The following is a 21,746-nucleotide window of genomic DNA, read 5'->3' as shown; positions in this document are numbered from 1 at the left end:
CTGCCCTTTGGGCAGGGGGCTGGACTCGATGATCTCCCGAGGTCCCTTCCAGCCCTGATGTCTATGAAATCTATTCCTGTGACCCACTTCTGGGTCTGACCAAGGGTTTAGTCCGATGACTTCCCTGGCAGCCTGAGGAACTACTGTGGCTTGGCACCAACAGAAGAGGACGGCGGAAAGGAGCAGGGAACCCACGTGGAGGCCCGGACCCAGGCCCCGCGGGGAGCAGCAGCCGGACTACACCTCCCAGGGTGCCCCGCGGCGGGGCGGGGCTCCGCGGCGCGGGTGGGAGCTGCGGGCAGACGCGATCATGCCGGGCTTCTGTGCGCTGCGTGCCTCGCTGCCCTCCCTCCTCCTCCTCCTCCTCTGCGCCGCTGTCCTGCCCTCCGTTCTGTACCGGGGCCACCTGGAGAGAAGCAATGAGAGACCCATCATCGGTGAGGAGGGCGGGCAGGGGCGCAGCCTGTTTCTGCCGCTGCGAGCCTCCCTGGGCATGTCCCAGGCCAGGGGGCGCGCTGCAGCCTGTTCAGGCAGCGGGGAAGGGCGGGATCCAGTCACGAAAGTAAGGAATAGCTTCTCCCCCCCACCCCCAGCTCAGCCCCCTCGGCATAGCATCCAGCTTAGCTGTGCCAGGACAGAGCCATGGCCCTGCTGTCTGAACCCCTCGCCCCTGTTATGGGCTTCAGCAGCAGCCACCTCTCTCTTGCTGCGAAATGGGGTGTAAGGGCAGCCTCCACCCAGGATTTAGTTCCTGGCTGGCAGCATTCCCAAAAGTTAAGAAAAGCTTTCCACCTCTTTGGCAGGAAGAGCTCTTGATGTTGAAAAGAAAGTGTTCCCCGTGAAGGAGCTGGCCGCTGGCAGCCTTTCAGTTTTTGCTTTCCATAGCTAAAGTTAACAGTGAGCCCCACCCAGCATCAGGTTTTTGGTCTGTTTCTTTTCCCTTTGGGGTTGTGCTGGTGTGTTTTTAATATCGCTTCTGTTACGATCCGGGGGAGACAAACCCCTTGAAAGAGGTTGGGAGGCACATCTCTGGCCGATATGCATGAAATGAATGGAGCTACAGCAGTTTGTGCAAAGTTAAAGCTATGGCCCATTGAGTTTCAAAATACCCTGTGATTCTGGCATTTTTTCCAAAGTCATAATAGGGCAAGTCATGTGATACAGCTGCCCAACTGAGTGATAAAAGGTCAGCGAACTGTTTTAGTCTGTTATCTGCATGATGCTGTTCAGAAACTATCAAGACAATGTGAAAGACCCGTATCCTGCAAGTACACACGTGCTTAACTTGACACACGGGTGTATTTGGTAGCCCTGTTGATCTGAGACGAAAAGAAATGCAAAACTCTAGAACTCTTGGTTCAGAGGTGATAGCTTTTTATTAGACCAAATAAAAAAAACCCACAAAAAATCCTTTATTATTATTATTATAATATCATAATTATTATTAGATAATTTTTTGCAGTTTCTTAGTTGGTCTAATAAAAGGTATCATCTCTAAACCAAGAGTTCTAGAGTTTTGCATAACTTGATACAGAGTGTCTATGAGACATTACTGTGCAGTGGTTACTGCACATTTATTTAGCACTTACATGATCAAGTACTAAATAAATGCTCAGTAACTGGAGTTACTGTGCTGTGCCAGCAAATGTCTGTTTAGTCATGCTGCTGCTCAGTAGCTTAATAATATTGCACAATAGCATATTAGCTCTGTTAGTGCTATGACACACTACTGCGCAGTATTATTTGGTTGCTACACAGTCAGCATCTCACGTAGATGTGCCCACGCAGAAACTGTGATTTCCAGGAGGCTACTCCCATGCTTAAAATGAAGCACATACCTAAGTGTTTGAAATAATAGAGCCTAGCAGGGTATTGATTTGAGAACTCGAGATGTCTTTTTCTGTACATTTTTGTATGATTAAAGTTTAAGATGCAGAATTAATATCTCCATTGTTTATGGATTTTATACTTACAAAAAGTTCATTAAAAAGGTGAAAATGGAACGTTCCAAAATGCTGATCGCCACCACAAAAATAGCCTGCAGCAGATATGTCGGACTGCACAGAAAATAGTATCTGTTGCCTGTCATCCACCTCTAATACAAGTGCCATGTTCGTAGTTCTTTGATCTGTTTGGCTGTACTCATGAAGACAAAGAAGTCAATGACATGATCATGTTTATTTGTAAAGCACATATTATCTTTTTTTTTCTGGATTCCTTAGGGATATTGACACAGGAATGTCGTTCATCGTTCTTGACGTATGGAAAGTCCTACATTGCTGCTTCGTACGTGAAGTTTATAGAATCAGCTGGGGCACGGGTCGTGCCAATAAGGTAAGGTCCCATGTAGTTGTAGTTGAGTCATAATTCCAGGCTTTTTTAAACCCTGAAGTCCTAATTTTGTCAGGTGCTGAAACCATATACAGTAAAAGCTGAGTTATCCGGCACCTTACAAGCTGGGAAACTCTGTTAACTGGCATGCCGTCTTATAAGGGCATGTAAGGGCAAAGTGAAACTGGAAGTGCCCACCGTGGTATTTCTGGTTTCTCAGAGCCCTCCTGGCCCAGGGGAAAGCAGCCTGTGCTGCCAAGCCCCCACGGCCTGGGGCATAGCAGCCTGTGTGGCCCCCCCCGGTCTCTTTGGGCCCATGGGGCCTGTGGAAAGTGTGGCAACGCGGTGGGAGGGGCAGTGACACCCCAGACACCGCGGGACAGCAATGGCCCAAATAGGCAAAGACGCCTGTTCGGACCACTCAGTTAACTGGCATATTTCGTTAGCTAGCACCCTCCATTCCCTGTGAGTGCCGGATAACAAAGCTGTTACTGTATACTGATAAACTGAGTGCTTTCCTTATTGATTACACAGGGTGAACCCTTTTTTTTAACTATAGGAACAGAAGCTAGATTCAGAGTGAGTTGGTGCATACCAGTACCCTGTGGCAGGCCCTGGCCACAGGGGCAGCTGTGATGCCCCGGAGGGGCCATGCAGCTCGTGCCTGACTCAGGCTGTAATGTAGTCCTCGCTTGAACACTCACCCTCCATTGCTTTTTCTTATTAGAGATGGTGTAAGGGAGGCTGCCTATGGAGTTTAGAGTAAGCCTGAGGCTGCAGAAATCACTGTTGGGTTTCTTCTGGAACCTGTTTTACTCAGTTCAGCCGTCATGCAAAATTGGCCCTTTCACCCTGTCCGTGTCCCAGCAGGACACCCGCAGCTTTACGGGTTCATTGTGTGGCTGCATCCTCTCCTACACCATGCTGTATGCCTTACGGGTGTTATCACTCACTGATGTCAATTGAGGTTCGTTCCACTTAGACCCTCTCTGGGCTACCTCGATGCTCTCACACCCTTGGATCCCCTTTCAGCCTCTCTGTCTGGACTCTTCAACCCTGGTCCAACATGCAACCACTCCCTGGGCTTTCAGACCCTGGTCCGATGCTCAGTCCCCCTTGGACCCCTGGCTTCTGGACCTCTCTCTTAGCCCATGCTGAGCTCCTCTCTGATCCTGCTTCCAATCTCTTTCGGGGTCTTGCTTGTGGATTTTCGGATCCTCACTCTCTGGGCTCTTACACTCACTGCTGGGCCCCACTCTTAACTCCTCCCATGCTACTGCTTCTCTAAATGCGCCTTGAACCTGCACCCATGAGGACTCAAGGCTAAACCCTGGTGCACCGTAATAAAAAGCACCTGTACCCTCTGGCAGGCACCCAAACCTCCTCTGGGCTTAACATAAAACTAAGGGCACTGCTTTTGAATCAAGTCCCTCTCTGCCCCAGGTATCTTCTCTTGTTCCCAGGCCTGTGGAGTTGCTTGCTCTCAGTCAGTTCAGGAGCCCTGCTGCTCTGCTTCCAGGAGCTTCTCACTGCATGGCTCTCAGGGCTGGATTGCCAGTCCAAGTCAGGCTCAGGGCCTATATGGCTCTATCCTGGCCCCCTTCCCATCACCCTCTGCTACCTGCATGCTGTCTTTCAGGCTGCTTGCCTTCTAAAAGGGACAGGCACACCCCATTGCCTTGTCATACTCCGCATTAAAAGTTTCTGCTTAACCTTGGACTTAGCAGTCTGCTAAATATGTTTGATAGTTTTCAGGCTAGTATAGTGCCACTTATACATAAATAATGCTAGGGCTCCAGGTATAATGGGAAACTGCCAATAGTCTTAATATGTCTGAGAGAAAGTTCATTGCTTAATGTGGCTAAGAAACTACTGCCACACAGAGCTCCGTGTCTTGTGAGTATTCCAAATACTGGATAAATATGCAAAGGCAGTATTATTTCCCACACTGTTTATTAGCCAACAGAAAAACGTAAAATAACAATAGTGACTACTATGTTAATATGAATTAACATAGTACAGCAGGTACTGCTGCTGCTACAGAACAAAATTACAACCAGGTTTGAATCCCACATAAAATTCCTTTTGATAGTCAAAGTTTTCCTGGCCATGTTGGTCTTCCTCTTCTTTTTCATCTAGTGTGTGTTAACGAAACAGGTGAGTGGCCAAAGGGAAATTTTCACAAAGGTTAAATTGTGAAGAAGGTTAACTGAAAACTAGAGTTTCCAGTTTGCAAAAAAGCGCACAATTCATTGAACTGTTTGCTCAGCTGCAGGGGATTCCTAGGGATTTCATCCCCCATCCTCTTTCCCACTTAAGCCAGACCCACTAGACCATTTTTCCTGGGAAGCAGAGACCAGCAAGCCCTGGCCATGTGGCAGATCTGTCAGCAATTGTGCCTTGGATTTGGCAAAAACTCATTGACTCCGAAGCCAAAGTATTTCAGATGAAATATTCTAAGATTAAAAAAAAAAGGAATGTAAATGTGGAAGGCATATGTCTTGTCAGTTCTTTACTCATAAAGCACTCCTACTTCAGATAGCTCCTTCTTTGTCAGCTCTTGGTAAAGGGAGTGTTTTCTTCTTAAAAGAGGAGAGGTGGGGATGAGTATCCCAAAACAGCGCAGTAGATGGCTCTGGTCCAGACAAACACTTTTTAGTATGCCACCCCAATTCCCTTTATCCTTCCATGGACTCTGCTCTGTCCTCCATGGGACTATTCCTTTCTCTTCAGCTCTCAGTTCTCCCTGAGACTACCCTTTCTTTCCCTAACTTTCTCAGAGGCTCCCTCTCTCATGTGGCAGTCAGTCACGCTTGCAGCAAAATTGTTACAAAACTAGTATTAACTTGGGGACAACGCTCATCCAATAAAATGAGACATGAAACAGTCATGGGGAGCCAATGAGAGAACAGGCTATGTAATCTGCTGCCAGGCCCAGACTCCTATCGCACCCTAGGTGTCCCGCTGATGAAAAGGGCATCTAGATGTCCTACTTCTGAAACTATTTACAAATATTTACATCAACATATGTTCACACTGAGCCCCCAGTAGTGTTCCCAGCTAGAGCTGTAGGCTAGAACTCAGTCCCCTTAGCCCCTTTTGTCACATCTCTCCCTGATTTAAAAGTTGAATTGAGCTGGATCACTGCAACCAACGAACCCCTTTTTCAGGCATTGGTAATCACATTTCCATTGCTCTTAATGTGAATCACCTGCAGGTCATAATTCTGTAGGGCTAGACTCCATCTTATCCACTTACCATCAGTACCTTTCAGCACCAAACACTTCACCAGCAACTCCTTTTGTACCTGCTAAGCCTGGAACTCCCACCTTCCAGGTAAACCATCCTGTCAAGTCCTGGAAATCCCCATGACCCCTGATATCCTTGAGTCTCAGAAAAACCTGGTATGCTTGGTAGTCTTATTGACACTGGAGAACCTGATTGTCATCTAGAGCTGCTCAATCCAATTTGGCCTGAAACACCTGGAAAGCCTTTGTAACAAGAGACATTTAGGTTGGACAGTAAAAAGAACTTTCTTACTATGAAGGGGGTTAAGTATTAGAACAGGCTACCTACAGAGGCTGTGGAGCCTCTGTCTTTAGATGGTTTTAAGAGCAGGTTAGACCAGCGGTCAGCACACATTTAGAAGCTGAAACCAACTTCCTAGGGAAGTGGTGCTGGCTCCTACCCTGGGGATCTTTAAGAAGAGGCTTGATGCCTACCTGGCTGGACTCATTTGAGTCCAGTTTTTTCTCCTGCCCAGGCAGGGGGTTCAGACTTGAAGATCTACAAGGTCCCTTCCGACCCTACTTCTATGATTCTGTGGTAAGTAGCAAGCCAGATTAACAAAGCTTGGTCCAAAGGCAGGCCTCCGCCACTTCTACCTTCCCTGCTTCCCCCCTTGCTATTGAAATGCCATTGACATATGGGCTTCATAGGACAGATAAAATTGCATGATCACAAAGATGACTAGATGATCTCCTAAGGTCCCTTTCCAGCCCTACTTTTCTATGATATGATTGTACTTGAACAGTGGGCATGTCTACATGTGCCTCTATAGCAGTGTTGTTACTGTGCCATCATTTAGTACAGGCAGTCCTCAGACTTATGACACAATTGGTTCTTGAAAACCACATCTTAAGTCGAAACGCTGCAACTCAGAACCAATTTTCCCATAGGAAACAATGTTATAAATGGGGGATTTCATTCCTGAACCAAGACCTGATACCCTATTTTTACCAAAAATAACCCCCAATTTTGTACTCAATCAATTATAGATGAGTACTGTAAACTACATTAATGTATTTATATTGTAAATAGCAATCCTATTGATTTGGAAGGACTTACGTGATGAGACTTTGATGGACTTTTTGAGGGGCTCTTGGTTGGACTTTTTGAAGTGTTCTTGGCTGAAGTCTTCTCAGGAGTTTTGGCTGTAGGTTCTTCTGCAGTCTTGTCTGCTTTCTTAAAGAAAGTGTCCAAGGAAGTTTGGACAGATGTTCTCCAGGGAGGTGGGCAACACAGTGAATTTGTTCGCTGGCGTGGCTTGGTGTCAGATCAAGCATTGTAAAGTTGAAATTGATGTCAGAAACTTGAAACAGGGTGTCAATTTATAAACGTTTTAAGTGCAAAATGTTGTAACTTGAAGTGTTGTAAGTGGAGGACTGCCCGTACTTCCTTTTGGAGCTACTAAATGACAGTGCAGTAACAGCCAGCGGCACATGATTATTTTTAGTCCCTATGTCATCGTAGCGATGCGCTATACTGAGGGAGCGCATCACTATGGTAATGTAGCTGTGGTGTCACAGTTTGTGCCTGCCAATACTATGTTGCCGTAGCGTGTCGCTACAGCAACATAGTGTCACGTGTAAATGCACCCAATGAGTAAGCCTGGCAGAACTGGGCTTTTAGTGACAAGGTTGATTTTTTTTTCTCTTTCCATTTTTCTTTGTATACTTCCTGTTTGACTAATTCTGTGCCAATTGCAAATGGTTGCCAGTAAGCACATTTGGTATTTTCATGGAGAAATGAATTCGTTGTAGACAGTAACAATAATTGTATTTGTTGGTATTTCAGATTAAATTGTTCAGATGAAGAGTATGATAGGATTTTTCAGTCTATAAATGGGTAAGTGTTGAACATCGGTCTCCTATTAAAGTATGTGTTATCATCTGTTTTAAAGACATTTCACAATATTAGAGACACTGGTATACGTTTAAGTCCTTCTTCTTTTCTATCAGAAATTCAAAGTTCATACATTTTATTTTTCTTAGTTGGAAGTGCTATTCAGTTCTTTTTATTATTTTTTTTGTTGTTTTTTACAGTTTTGCTGAGTATTCCCCATATACATGCCTGTGCTAAGACAGGAAGTTATTTTTTTTCTTTTATCCTGCTCTTTAGGAAGTGCTTATTGGTCAGATACCTGTCTGATTACAAAGTTCTAACCTGGTACTTCTTTTTGTCCATTTTCACGCTGACATGAATAGTATCTGAATGGCAATTTTGGCTTTGTATTTTACATCTACAGCTGCCTACTTTCCATTTTTTCTTATTTTGTCACTACCCATTTTCAAGTGAATTCCTTCCATTTGCCAAAGCTGTTTCACTCTATTTGCTGCTTCTCTCCTCTCCTCATGCCTCCTCAGTATCCTTTTCCAACCCTCTTCATGTTGTCATTCCTCTTCTTGTGGCCTGGTAGCAAATCTGATATTTGCCCCTGTTAATATTATTAGGTCTCAGAATTCACCTATCAGACCTTCTCACCTTTTGCTTATAATGTACTCAAATACTGTAGTCAATGCAGGTATTCGTTATTACTAACAAAACCACTGGACGTTCTTTTTCAGGGTGCTCTTTCCAGGAGGTGGTGTGAAACTTAAGACTTCACAATATTCCAGTATTGCTCGGAAATTTTACAACAAAGCACTAGAGGTAACCATGTTTTGGAAGATCCATTCTGATTATTGTGCATGTTTAGAGACCAAAGTGACTCGCATTTGGACAATTTCCAGCTGGAATAGAAAATAATAATATTATAGTAGTATTACTACTACTCTACTATACTATGGTACACTTGATCTTACCCTACAAGAGGCTGAGAAACGATTATTGCATCTATTAATAAGCAGCTGGCTATCAGTGTTTGTATAGCAAATCATGTAGTAATTTATTAACATGCAAATCTGAACCAAATAACTTCAGACACCACAAAATTTGAATCTGAACTTTAGAGTTTGGGGTCTCTTTTCCTAGTTTTAGGGAAACCAGCTGTTGACTTCTTTTTCTACAGAACTTTATTTCTAAGAAGGATCTTATTCACCCTCTTTTCCTAAACTTATTCCATCTTGCTTGTTATTTCTTTGGAACAGTTTATATTTTGTAAAACAGAAATACTTGTTACTCCTTTTCTATGTTACCTCAGACCAAACATCTTAAAAGTCAGAGTGAGTTCAGTACTTTCTGAAAATCAGGTACCATTATATCATGTCTGTGCCACTTCTCTGCTGAACTCAGGAACAATCAGCTGCAGAAAAACAAGCCTTGACCCCTTAGTTTTGAGTGCTCCCACACTCAAGCCTGGCAATTATATGGAGTAGACAATTCAGAGAGGTCCTGAACAGGTCTACTGCCAATCTCTTTGATTAAATCTTGACTAGAATTTATGCAAAGTTAGGTTAGGAAACACATTTTAATAGATATACTTTGTAAACTAGTGCTATATCATAGAGCAACAGTTTACAATAAATACTTCTATAACTTACAGTTGAGACAGCAGCCCTGGAACACAGTCACTGGGTGCATCTACACTTGCAGTTAATATGACTGAGTATACTCTGACTCAATTTGAGCTGGAGTAAACTAATTCTAACACCACTGTCTACATGTGCGTTTAGCATTTAAGTGCAGTAATATACTGCGCTGCCAGATAGTCCTGTCAGATATAAGTGTTATCTGCCAGTGCAGTAAATTAGTCTACTGCACCCTAATTGCCGCACCTGTGTAGATGGTGATGCTTTACTGTGTAGCAAATTAGTCTGCTGTGCAGTAAAGCATCTTGTATAGATGCACCCACTGTGTCACAGAGTGCGGCTTAGCAGCTACTTAACTTGTAGGGGCCTAAAGCCCCTCAACACTGCTGAAGTCCCCAGGCAACTACATGTTTGCTATTAAGCATGCACCTAACTGACAAAACTGTGCTGACATCACTTAGCAGCCAGGTATCTAGTTCATACTGACCCCAAAGGACTCACAAAATAGGCTTCTCTGTGTTGATCACCTATGGTGTCTGGGAGATATAAACAGAGCAGTAACCCAGTCATTAGGGCACTCTCAATTAGGGAAAACCCAGATTTATAATTCTTCCTCTGCTATTGCTGTTCAGATTTACATTTCCCACTGCCCAAACCTGTGCTCTAATGATGTATTCTTGCGTAGGACTGTCTCTGTTTCTGCATACTTATACATATGCTAAACTTTCTAAATAGTATTTAGAAAAGTAAGCATGCTCAGTGGGAAGCTGTCTAGGCAAGCCAGTTGGAAATGCTGAGGAGACAGGTATGCCTAATTCTCACTCTCTCAGGGACTGATATCAGGCTGGAAGGAGGTAACTGTTTCCACTTAAGATTCAGTTATTACCACTTCTTGGATTTAAGTATCTAAGTAGCATCAGTTCTTCTTTCAAAGGATAGCAAGAGGAAGAGTAAGTGGTGGTGGAAGCGGTGTTCCCTTTTTCTCCAAAAGTCCAATGCTTCAAACATTCCCCCAAGTTCTTCCACTTCATGTGAAATATTTATATAACTGTTGGAGCAGGATCTGAAAGCCCGGTCTCCTGGGTGAATGCTCTAACAACTTTCTTTCTGGCCCAGTGAACATTTAATTATTTCATTCAGAGTATAACTGCTTCAGCAGGAGAGGTTGAGAGAAGTATAAGCCCCTCAGGAAACTTTATAACCTGATGGTTAGAGAGTTGAGAGATGGGGTTGAAACTCTCTTAGTCAGAGAATATTAAACTGGGAGCTCTCACATCTTAGGGGAATGTCTGAAGCATTGGACTTTTGGAGAAAAAAGGAACACCACTTCCACCACCACTTACTCTTCCTCTTGCTATCCTTTGAAAGAAGAGCTGATGCTACTTAGATACTAAAATCCAAGAAGTGGTAATAACTGAATCTTAAGTGGAAACAGTTACCTCCTTCCAGCCTGATATTAGTCCCTGAGAGAGTGAGAGTTAGACATACCTGTCTTCTCAGCATTTCTAACTGGCTTGCCTAGACAGCTTCCCACTGAGCATGCTTACTTTTCTAAATACCATTTAGAAAGTTTAGCATACGTATAAGTGTGCAGAATTGGAGCCGAAGTTTTTGGCAGGGCAATCCTTATTACTAATAATGCCTGTAATGAAATACCATTAATACTGCAGCAGCTCAGTTGCTTTTGACATCACTTTTTACTCAGTTTTTGAGAAAAATCTTATTAGCAATTGTATATGTATTAAGATAATTGAAAATGTAGAAAGTAATTTTCACTTCTTTATAGACAATCCTTACTCATATGTTTTACTTATCTTACTCCTAGTTGTTGTGTACTCTAAACTGCATCTTTTGAAACTTAATTAGTACCATAAAATACTAATACATTTTATAGGTATAGTTAGCTATAAAAAGTCAAGAGCATATTAGCATGTATTGAGATGCCTGGAATTTTATACTGTACTGTTATTTAAGTTCATGTGGATGTCTTTTCCTTCTTGCCTTATCAAGTTCACAGTGAGAAATTCTTGCTGTATTTTCAAATGTGTATATAAGTCCTAAATCCAATGTTTTAACATTGGCTTTAATGAGAAGAAATTCAGTACTTTTTTTCTTTAGCTTAAAAATTGCAGTCTTTGACACTCATAAATATATGTCTACTCCAGCATGTTTATTTAAATAAAGGAAAAATAAGGGACTTTAAGGTAGGGGCTTGATTATAGTTTCACTTCCATCAGTATAACTCCTTTGACGGAGTTACTTCTCATTTTCACCAAGGAAGGTCAGAGCCGTATACCTTTAAATCATGCATAGCATATAAAAGAGACCCTATAATACCACTGGACCTTTTCTGTTGTAGTGTCTAGTTATACTGAGGTAATAGCTCCATTCTAAATGTCAAAAGAACAGCATCTTTTTAAGCTGGATTGTAACCCAGAAGTGAAATTGTTTTAGAAACAACTTAAGAAAGTATAGTCGGCCCTCACAAAAAAGTACTGTTCTGGAGATAAACCAGTTTAAAGTTTACTTGTGGCCAGAAGAGCAGTAAAATAAAAAATACCAAATTCTTGCTGTCTGGATTTTCTCTCCGAGTTATATAGTTAAGTGACAAAACTGGGATTTTATTCTGTTTTTTTTTCTTAATGTGTTTCATTCTTTCCTTCCTGTGGTTTTGCTTTTAAAACAAATGTTACGTTAATTTAATTGTGGTTTTTTTTTTAAATAAGTGCAACTTTCTCTCTCATATTATTTAAAGTCCAGATTTCTCCTTCAGGTACCTGAAGCCTAAAATTACTAACTCTACAAGCATAAGAGGCTAGTTGCTGCTGAAATCATTCCCATACAAATAAAGTATTTATTTTAATAGGATTTTCTGCTGGGCTTGCCTTATTTTTAGGAGTTTCCTCACTTCTAAACTGTTTTCATGTCTAAAACAATCATAAGATTAAGTTCCAGCAACTTGTGCGTATGCCCACATTATGTGTGGACCTGCTTTAAGACCGTTTCCCTCTCCTCCCCCAACCCCTCTTGTTTTAAAGGCTAATGACAAGGGAGACTATTTTCCTGTATGGGGAACTTGCCTCGGATTTGAAGAGCTTACATACCTCACCAGTGGAAAGATTTTACTTGTTCAGACTAATACTACAGGTGTTGCACTCCCACTGAACTTTACTTCAGGTGAACCATCCTCTTATGTTCCTGCTGTCATTTGAAATGCACAGAAATCTTTGCAGAACTTCTCAGATTTTTTTTTTTCTTGTTTGGGGGTTGAGGTTTTGGAACAAGTGATTTGTTCTGTCACCAACTATCAACTTTTAACGCTGTCAGGTTTGTTACTATTAATGGTAAGCTAATAACATTATATATCTGCTAGATTTGAGGAGAAACAAGCAGTTTGAAGGTAATAAGAGTTAAATTGCGATACAAACAAAAATTGTGGTTTTGAAAACCCTTGAGCTTCAGGGAACTATGGTCCTGAATTCAGTATTTGGCTCTGACCCTCTCTTTGAGTCACAAATTGTAGTGTGACCACCTTCAAATTTTGAGGACAGATTAGAACTTGGCTGCAAGAATCATGTGTAATTGTGAACTGGAGCACTCTTTTCTTTGGTGTTATAGCACAGGGTATTGGGGCTATTTGCAGACTCAGGTGTATGCAAACTCAGCATAAAGATGGGAAAAGCTTGGCCTTAATGACATTTTCTGTGACTTCTTGTCATGAAATAATCAGTGTTGCCCCATTGATTGCCATCAGTCAGTCATTGGGTCAAATTGTATTGCGTTGCTGTTCACAAAACAAAACCTGCAGTGTGTGAGGGTTGCAGCATGTACCCTAGTGAAAACAGTAAGCACAAATGCTGATGAAGTAGTAGTACAGACTTTCATGTGGGGGCATCTTTATGTCGGGCTTCTTAACTAACTTAGTTTCATGAAAGAATGGGATTACAAGGATTCAGAATAAGTTTCGCCAGTATTTATTAATATTGTATCCCACCTGATAAAGATAATCCAGCTCTTGTCAGTAAGGTAATTGAAAACATGTCTTTGTCTTTTTGGTATAAGATGCAAAAGATAGCAGGTTATTCAAGAATTTCCCAGATGAGTTGTTACGACATCTTGCTACTGAGCCTTTGACAGCAAACTTTCACAACTGGAGTCTTTCCAAACAGGTATTTGATTGTCTTGTTTAGTGAACCCAAATAAGTTTCCTCTGTGAAATTTAGAAATAATAATTAAAATTTCTGTAACATTTTTGCTGCAGAATTTCACAGCGAATAGTAAACTATGGAAATTCTATAAGGTTCTGACAACCAACATGCACAATGAAGTGGAGTTTATATCAACAATGGAAGGTAATGATTGAAATGCTAATAAAGTTGGTTTCAGGGGAGAGGGAAGAGTTGTGGATTGCCTGAGTAGGATGGCAGTTTTTCTAATTTATAATACAAGTTAATTGTTGCACTAATAAATGTTTCAGCACCGTTTACCTTTTGAGTGACTGGAATGTACTCTGTCTGGAGAGAGAGCTTATTTTTTGACATGCATGCCTCTGAACATAAGTATTTTTACTTCTCACCTCTTGCTCCCCTTCCAGATAAGGCAGCGTATTTAAGCACTAGAATATTTTCCGTGTTGTGAAACAAGATATACGCTACTCCAGCTTAATTCCTATACAGTACAATGTGCATTTACCTGTTGCCAGGCTGCTGATACTGCCTCTCCCTGCTTCACTCTTTATCTGTGCCTGCAGTACAAGGAGCACCATTTATGGTAGAGATATCAACAGTGTCCTTGACAACTTTGTCAGTAGCGCTGATAACGTCTAAAAGCTGGTAACTTCTGACATCTAAGAGGCTTCTGCATTACTTACACTTTCACATGGCATATTTAACTTCATTAATATGTGTGTCAGTTCACTAGAGCAATGGTGTGTAACTTTTTCAGCCTGTGGGCCAGATGAGCATTGCCAGGTCTGTCCATAGGTTGGATCCAGTCCATGGGTCTGATCCAGAGTGTAGTGCTGACTCAGCTGGGGCCCCATCAAGCTGTGTGGAAACAGCCCAGCCAGGACCAATATAGCCGCTTGGGGCCAGGGTCTGATGCAGCCTTGCAGGGCTGGTCCAGTTGGAGCCAATCCAAGCATATAGGGTTTGGAAATTTGGCATGGGAGTGGTGGTAATGTTAATTGCCACTGCTTACCCACCACCAAATTTCTAGACCTCAGGGGAGATTCCATGAACTAGATTACATGGGTCCTTGGGCCAGATTACATGGCACTCATGCACTAGAGAATCCTAGAGAGAAATTTTCTTATTATTCTGCTAAAACCTATACAGCAAATAATGTATGTGGTATTACATACATTATATATTCAATTGTAACTGCTGTGGGCTGCTTGCACACAGTAATTGCTTGCCATGTTACATTTTTTTCTGAAATGAAACTGTTTACAACACTGCAGCTAAATGTTGTTCTAAACAATGGGCTTATTATGAATTTTGAAGCATGAATGAATTTTTATGACAGAGATCCAACTTGCTCTTTTTGACCTTTTTCCCATTATAGAAGCCATTAAATATAAGTGATATTTCTCCAAACCTTCTTGTTCATCTTAATAAAGGTATCCACATACCTCTTAAGTAAAGGCATACATTTTGTTCACCTGTGTTGTTGGAAATTTTTTTTCTACAGCATTTAAATATCCCATTTATGGTGTTCAGTGGCATCCAGAGAAAAATCCTTTTGAATGGTACAACTCATCAGGAATACCACATTCCCCATCAGCTGTGAAAGCAGCATATTATACAGCTGAGTTCTTTGTTAATGAAGGTAAGAAGTTTGATGAGGGGGATATATGTGTACACACATATGGACACACACACACACACATATGGACACACATCTTACATCATTGGTTTTTGGGAGTTACAATAGTGGAACTTTATTTGAAGGAAAAATGAGTTCCTTTTCAAAATTTTGTACCTCTTACTGATCCCTGAGAAGCTTATTATGCAAAATTTATAGGCTTATAAAATAAGGAACACCTTAACTTAGCAAAATGTAATATCAGAAGTGAAACCTTCCGATGGAAGGTGATGAACTTTCAATAGCTAGTGTTGTTGGTCAGGTCCTTGGTATTTTAAACTGTTCTGTAGTTAAACTAGGTTGAATAACAATAAACCTCTTTCCCAGAAAGCTTTTCAATATAAGAACATATCAAAAAGACATTATATAAGATGGTTATATGGCTGCTTAGCAACTGTGTAATGTGAACCAGCATCTGGAGAATGTAAGATCTTTGGATTTTGATGAGCTTCTGAAATGATTTGTTCAGAACATGGTAAACTGCAAGGATCTGTTCTGTAAAATTTGTATAGTATTTTAAATATGCTGGTGTGTTTGCTGCAAACAACTGGAATATAAATATAGGTGTATTGAGTTTGCTCCATTCCAGTCACTGCAGACACTGTAGCACATACTGGGTGCATCTACACGAGATGTTTACTGTACAGTTTATTGTGAGAATAACTGCACTAATTAGCTGCATGGGAGAATAATTAGCTGGCAATAAACATCTCAGCATCTACACATGCACCTCTATTGTAAGTAATATCATGAAGTGGAGTAAAAAACTTGGCAGCAGTGCACGTGTAGATGTTGCCCCAGCTGGCTGGGGCATAAGGGTGCTTCAGTGTTGGGGCTGCCTGCTGGCTAGCCCGGCACTAAAGTACCCTTGTGTCCCAGTCAGCCCCTCCACAGCATGTCGAGCTGGGGGAAGCAACCCCAGGCTGGCAGGCTGACCCCCCAGGTTCCCTTCCAGCTGAGGCTGTTCAGCCCTAGCTCAACTGCAATCTGCAATCCTGGGTTCACGTGCAGATGTGTGCCTGTGAGCAATAAACACTGGTGTGATATGTGTCAGAGTTTATTGCTGGGATGTATTTGGTAGCCATGCTGGTCTGAGACAAAAATTAATGCAAAAGCCTAGAACTCTTGGTCCAGAAATGATACCTCTTATTAGACAACTGAGAAATTGCTGTGCATTAATGTGCACGTGTAGATGCGCCCACTGCTCCATTTGATGGGTAATGCTCAGGATTATGACTTGCTGATGGATTAGGACCACAAAGACCACAATCAATAAATTAATTGAGCTTGGCCAGTTTCGTCTCTAAAATCTTTCTGAATGACATATTCTCATTAGAAACAGAAAACAGTTAACAGGAAAGTTGACAGGGGGACAGAGTAACAAATATCAGTATTAAAATTTTGTTCTTTCACTGACTAGGCTTCTATTCATGTTGTAGTGTCACTACTTTGCCCATGGCAAAATGAGATAAAATTTCCCATTCAGAATTTCTACAAGCTTCCTTTATTTTGCTTTATCAGGGTTTTCAGTGCGACTCAAAAGGGGGATAGAAAAAGAAAACAACTTGGCAAAAAAGATGAGTCCTTTTTTGTCCTCACTTGCAGCATTGCACTCCAACCTTTATAGGTTTCTATCTCTTTTCCTGAATTGCAAGATCTCATCAGGTGCATATATGTGTGCACTTTAATGCACAGTAGCCTATTCTGTAGTGCATTAAAGCAGCACATAAAAAACCATGCTAATACTCTAATGCACAGTAGAATAGGCTACTGCACATTAAGCATCACCTAAAAAGCATGTGTTTGCCCTCTTTGTATTAGCACAGCCTAATGTGCATGTATTTATTACCTCATATTGGAAGTACTAAATTTAATGTGCAGTAGGAAAAGCACATTCACCCATACGTAGACGCAGCTGTCTATGTTAGTTAATCCTTCAAAACTCTCTACAGCATTATTGCAACTATCTTGTAAAGTTCCGTGCAGATTATAAAGAGGTCTTCAGGGTGGGTTACCTCAGTGTTTCACTGTCTTTGGGTTGTATTTTATTTAGTTTGTACTGATTAGAACCTCTCTTACCTATTTCCTCCACACAATGAAATGAAATATGCGATAAGACTGAAAATAATTTCTAACTGATGGAGAATTATACTCAGAACTTCTGAGCTTTTAATAACCAAACTGGTCTGCTGAGATATGTTTACTTTTAACCAGTGTTATTTCTTACTGTTTCCTGTTAATTTTTTCCTGTGTGAAGTTCCAGAAATGAAACAGTGAATTTGGAAGGCTTTTGTTTTTCTTACCAATACAGTCCATATCAACTTTTCAATTTTATAGTAGACTAGTATGCAAACATCTTAAATCTGCTGGTGTGGGTGACTCCAGTGCTGCATGAATCAATTTTTAGCACCAGCTACTGCTTTTAGTAACTTACACTGTCTCCCATGATGATAAAGCAACCCTTTTACCAGAGAACGGTATCCCAATATATTTTTTTCCACAAAAAACAACCATTATTATAAAGTTCTTTATGCTCATTCTACATGGAATAACTGACAGTACTAGGAGCTGTCATAGATGATGGCAGTGGAATAAGCCTGTACTTTTAAAATATTTTACAGCCCGGAAGAGCCTGCACCATTTTTCCAGTAAAAAAGAAGAAACCAAAGCATTGATTTACAATTATAGCCCAGTTTTTACTGGAGGATTTTCTGTCTTTCAGCAAGCCTTTTTTTTTGATTGAATGTCTCCTCAAAGGTACAGGATAGCTATTTGTGAATAGAGTTGTTTCTTCCTGTTTCATAATTAAGCAGATGTTATGCATTGCAAATGACAGAAGGCCTGAGTGTCTTACATTACCTTACAATGATTTATCTTGTGTTGTCTTTGTAGGGTTGAACTATTAATTTAAAAATTTACATTCAGTGATAAAATAATTATGATGGATCACATTTTCAAACACACTACAGAGGAATGTATTTTACCTCCAGAGGAGGCAATTTAATTATACATTGAAAGAATCAGGGGGAATTTTAACATGTGCTCTGGGGGTGGGAGGTGGCGCTTTAATTAATGGTGTAGCTCCAAGAGCCACTTTAATTAAAGCGCCCCACCGCCTTGTGCATTAGTGCTCCTGTACTTCAAAATGGTGGCAGAGCTGCTTGAAATGAAGCTCGTTTGACAAGCTTTAGTTCAGATACCCCCACTACCATTTTGAAGCACAGGGACACTGGTACATGAGATGTGGGAGGATGCTGGAGCACAATAATTGCCACACTCCAGCAGACTTGATTAATCGAGCATCGGTGTTAATTAAACATTTTGCAATATTCCGCTCACATATATTTCAAATTAGTTTACTTCTGCAAAATATGGTGGAATCTATCAGTGTAACATATTTAGTTTTAAATACATATTTCAGTATAATTCTGTTTTGGAAAGAATATGAAATTTTAAAAATGAAACAGTCATTTCATTTGGAACTTGATGTAAGTGTGTCTGCATAACCAAACTCTTGGCAGACAACACAGTGGGCACACCTGCATGCGTTATTAATTTGATGAAACAAACTCCAGCATATAATGTGTTGGAGTTTATTGCTCGCAGGTGTGCTGTTTGAATATCAGCATCTACACGTGGATTGCAGTACACCAAAAAACTCCACAGCAGGATAGTACTTTTATTAACTGGATAGTACTCGTCCTTATGGAAAAACTCCCTGCTGCAGAGTTTATTAGTTTCCTGCGGCCTAATAGGCCTAAGAGCTGCATGTGTAGATACTGTGATGTTTAGTGCAAAGCTAATTAGACAACTCCTCAGCAAAGTACCCAGTCTGTCCTTAGAAACAATGACAAAATAATAGGAAAGTGTTGTTGCAGAAAGAGATAAAAAGGTCATGTAGTATCCTATTTATGGAATTGTATTGGGCATCTCTTTTTGGGTAGCTTGTGCCATTGTAGCCTTACGTATTGGGGAAAATGCAGCATAGTCAAGGCATAGCTAACAGATAAAATAAACTAGTTTGGAGGGCCTATGTTACAGAACACTGGGCATGTCTATGTGTGAATTTACATGTGTCTAAACTTAATGTGCCTCACCCTAAGGCACATTAAGGCAGTTTAGGTGCCTGTCTACATGTGGTCACCTTAAGGCACCTTAACATGGCTTTGCAGCCTGCCCTTGTTAACACTCTAGACGGTTCCCCTCGCAGCCCTGCTCTAATCCACTCCCGCTGGTCCTCCCTCCCCAGCAGATGAGTGGCAGTGCCAGGAAGTAAAAATGGTGGGTACTTTTGCAGCCACTAGCATCTCTCCTGTCCTGGGGGAGAGGCATGGGTTTGCTGGCCAGAAAATGCAGCCCCTGTAGTGGTGGGGTGCCTCACTGCCTGCCTGGGATTTAGGCACCTTTAGAAGTTGGCGCTGGGGCTCCTGCCTGAGACAGCAAGCAGACTGGGTCTGCGTCTGACCCTAACACTCGTGGCAGGTTTTTCCTGCTCCAGCTGGCTCTGTCCTTGGCAAGCACCCAGCTTCTCTGCTGGCAGGACACTCCTGGGGGCTCTGTTTGGCTCAGCCTAGGAAAGCTGGGCACCAAGCCCCCTGCCCATGTTGCAGCTGGCACAACAGACATAGTATTAAGGTGCCGTACTGTGTTTACACATGGGGTACAGTGTCTCTACTACTCGCACCTGCTTTCTATAGGTATCAGATTTAGTGCCAGATCTCCCTAAATTGCCATATTTAAGGCACATTAAGGATGGGCACGTGTAGACCCATCCTTAATGCGCCTTAACTATGGCGACTAATACAATGATAATTGCCTTAAGTCACCTTAAGGGTGCATGTGTAGACACACCCACTGATTAACTTTCCACTCCCAACTTCAAATACATTTTCATACCTTCTTTGAGAATCCAATCAGGAAGCCCACTGTAATCAATGGGCAGATCTTTGGATTAGGCCCTCAATTTGCTTTTTAAAGGACTGAGTAGTCCTTCCTTTAACAATGCCATCATGAGTAATTTAACTTTTTTTTTTTTTTTTCGCTATTGAGTGAATTCCAAATTTCAAAAGTTTGGTCATTGAGGACAGAAGGGCCAGAGTTTTACTCTTCTTTTTAAAACAGGGTCATGTGATACTTTACATAATGGTGACTATATGAAGTCAGCACTGCAAATGCTTACTGTTGAATTTACTGCAGTGTAATCTCTTTCTCTTTTTGTTTAGCCTTGCAACACACTTCTTTAAATTAAGTGGATGGTCTCAATTACTGAAAAAATGTGGGTATTTCTTTGCTAGATCCACATGAGAATTCAAATGAGACAATTGCACATATTTCTCTTTCATTAGTCAGGCTGTAAACTTCCACTGATGTCTGAGGGAATTTTGAGTATGAAAAAATACAGGTTTTGACACTCAGGTCTCCAGAATTGGAAGTGAATATACTGCATTCCGAAGTACCAAATCTGAAATGCATGCAATACATTTCTCAGGTCATTCAAGCTGGTGGAAGACTTTTTGCTAGTTACAATTAGATAGGGCTAGCCACAAAGCAAAAGCAGCTATTTGAGTGTGGCTTGGGTCTGAAACTCAAAGCCTGTATTTCACAATTTCTGAGTGTTACTGTCAAAGGGAGAGAAATTGAATTTATGTGGGACATTGTAGGTTACTTCTGCAATTGCTTGTCTAGCCCAGTTCAGTTTGCTATAGTTCTGTGTTATATTCTGAATCTGCAATATGGGTCTGATTTCTTACACAAATATGACAGTATAAATTGATTGTATTAGAATTATTCCTGACATACACTGGGGAGAGGAGAGATGGAATCGGATCCTCTATCTGCGAGCAGGCAGAGCAGCTAAGTTGCTTACAAGCTAAGGGCCAAATCCTGCAGTTCTTACACAAGCAAAATTCTCAGGGACATTGACCTGATTAAGCGATGGAAGATGCCGCCCTTATACAGGGACTAGTCCTGAATTTGGGATTCTTGTTAAGTTTAGTGGTGGTAAGAAGGGATGTATTGTATGCAATATAATATGTTTTGGGGGTATTGGTTGTCGTCGTGTTGGTCTAAGGACATAGGTAGACAAGCTTCTTTGGGCAAATGTAATATCTTTTTTTAGACCAACTGTGCGCCATAAATCATGCACTAATTGGATTTATGACACACTATAAGCTGCCTGCTATCTGATAACCCTAGGTAACCACTCTACATTTTACCAGCTACATTCTGTCACCAGGTCAACACTGCCCCCCTTTTCCCTTTGCCACCTGTCTCACACCTATTGTCTCCCATGGCCTCTGATCCTCAGTGCCACACATTTGCATTTTCCCAGACATGCATTTTGCATATTGGCTTCTGTTCCATCCAGGAGAACACAAAACAACAGCAGACTCTTCCCATGCCTGAAGAAGGAGGCTTGTGCCCAAAAGCTTGTGAAGAACAAATTTTTCCAACTATTTTTTTGGTTTAATAAAAGATATCCCATCTACCCAAAGAATTTTGTCTAATATATAACATGGAAGAGATTATTCACAAATATGTAAGTTAATGTTTCTTGTTGTACTGTGTAAGCCTTACTTCACTGAAGTGATAATGTTAATGATTTCCTTTAATACTTGAAATAAAACTTATCTAAGCAGTTTTGTACTTTTTTATGTTGTTCATGTGGCGAAATGCCGGGCTAGTGGCTCCGGCACCGCTTAGGGGAGCCGCGGGCTTTGCGGAGTTGTGCGAGCGCGCGGCTTGTGGGGCGGGATTGAGGTAGCTCTTAGCCGCCCTCGAGGTTCGCCGAGTTGGCACAAG

The 21,746-nt window shown here is 41.5% G+C and overlaps 1 protein-coding gene across 1 annotated transcript in view; it reads left to right on the top strand.

Annotated features, from left to right (window-relative positions):
• Window positions 1-18,047, top strand: part of GGH (gamma-glutamyl hydrolase) — a 27,906-nt gene extending 9,859 nt beyond the window's left edge. Inside the window, exons 2-10 of the mRNA XM_019543329.1 lie at window positions 164-437; window positions 2,223-2,334; window positions 7,408-7,458; window positions 8,178-8,262; window positions 12,119-12,257; window positions 13,143-13,249; window positions 13,342-13,432; window positions 14,772-14,909; window positions 17,567-18,047. Coding sequence (XP_019398874.1) covers window positions 164-437; window positions 2,223-2,334; window positions 7,408-7,458; window positions 8,178-8,262; window positions 12,119-12,257; window positions 13,143-13,249; window positions 13,342-13,432; window positions 14,772-14,909; window positions 17,567-17,688 — 1,119 coding nt within the window. The 3' untranslated portion in view covers window positions 17,689-18,047. The remainder of the gene's footprint in view (window positions 1-163; window positions 438-2,222; window positions 2,335-7,407; window positions 7,459-8,177; window positions 8,263-12,118; window positions 12,258-13,142; window positions 13,250-13,341; window positions 13,433-14,771; window positions 14,910-17,566) is intronic.
• The last annotated feature ends 3,699 nt before the right edge of the window (window positions 18,048-21,746 follow it).

This window comes from Crocodylus porosus, unplaced genomic scaffold (genome assembly GCF_001723895.1).
Source record: "Crocodylus porosus isolate Cpor-Errol unplaced genomic scaffold, CroPor_comp1, whole genome shotgun sequence".
NCBI lineage: Eukaryota > Metazoa > Chordata > Crocodylia > Crocodylidae > Crocodylus > Crocodylus porosus.
This window is presented reverse-complemented; position numbering and strand designations above follow the sequence as displayed.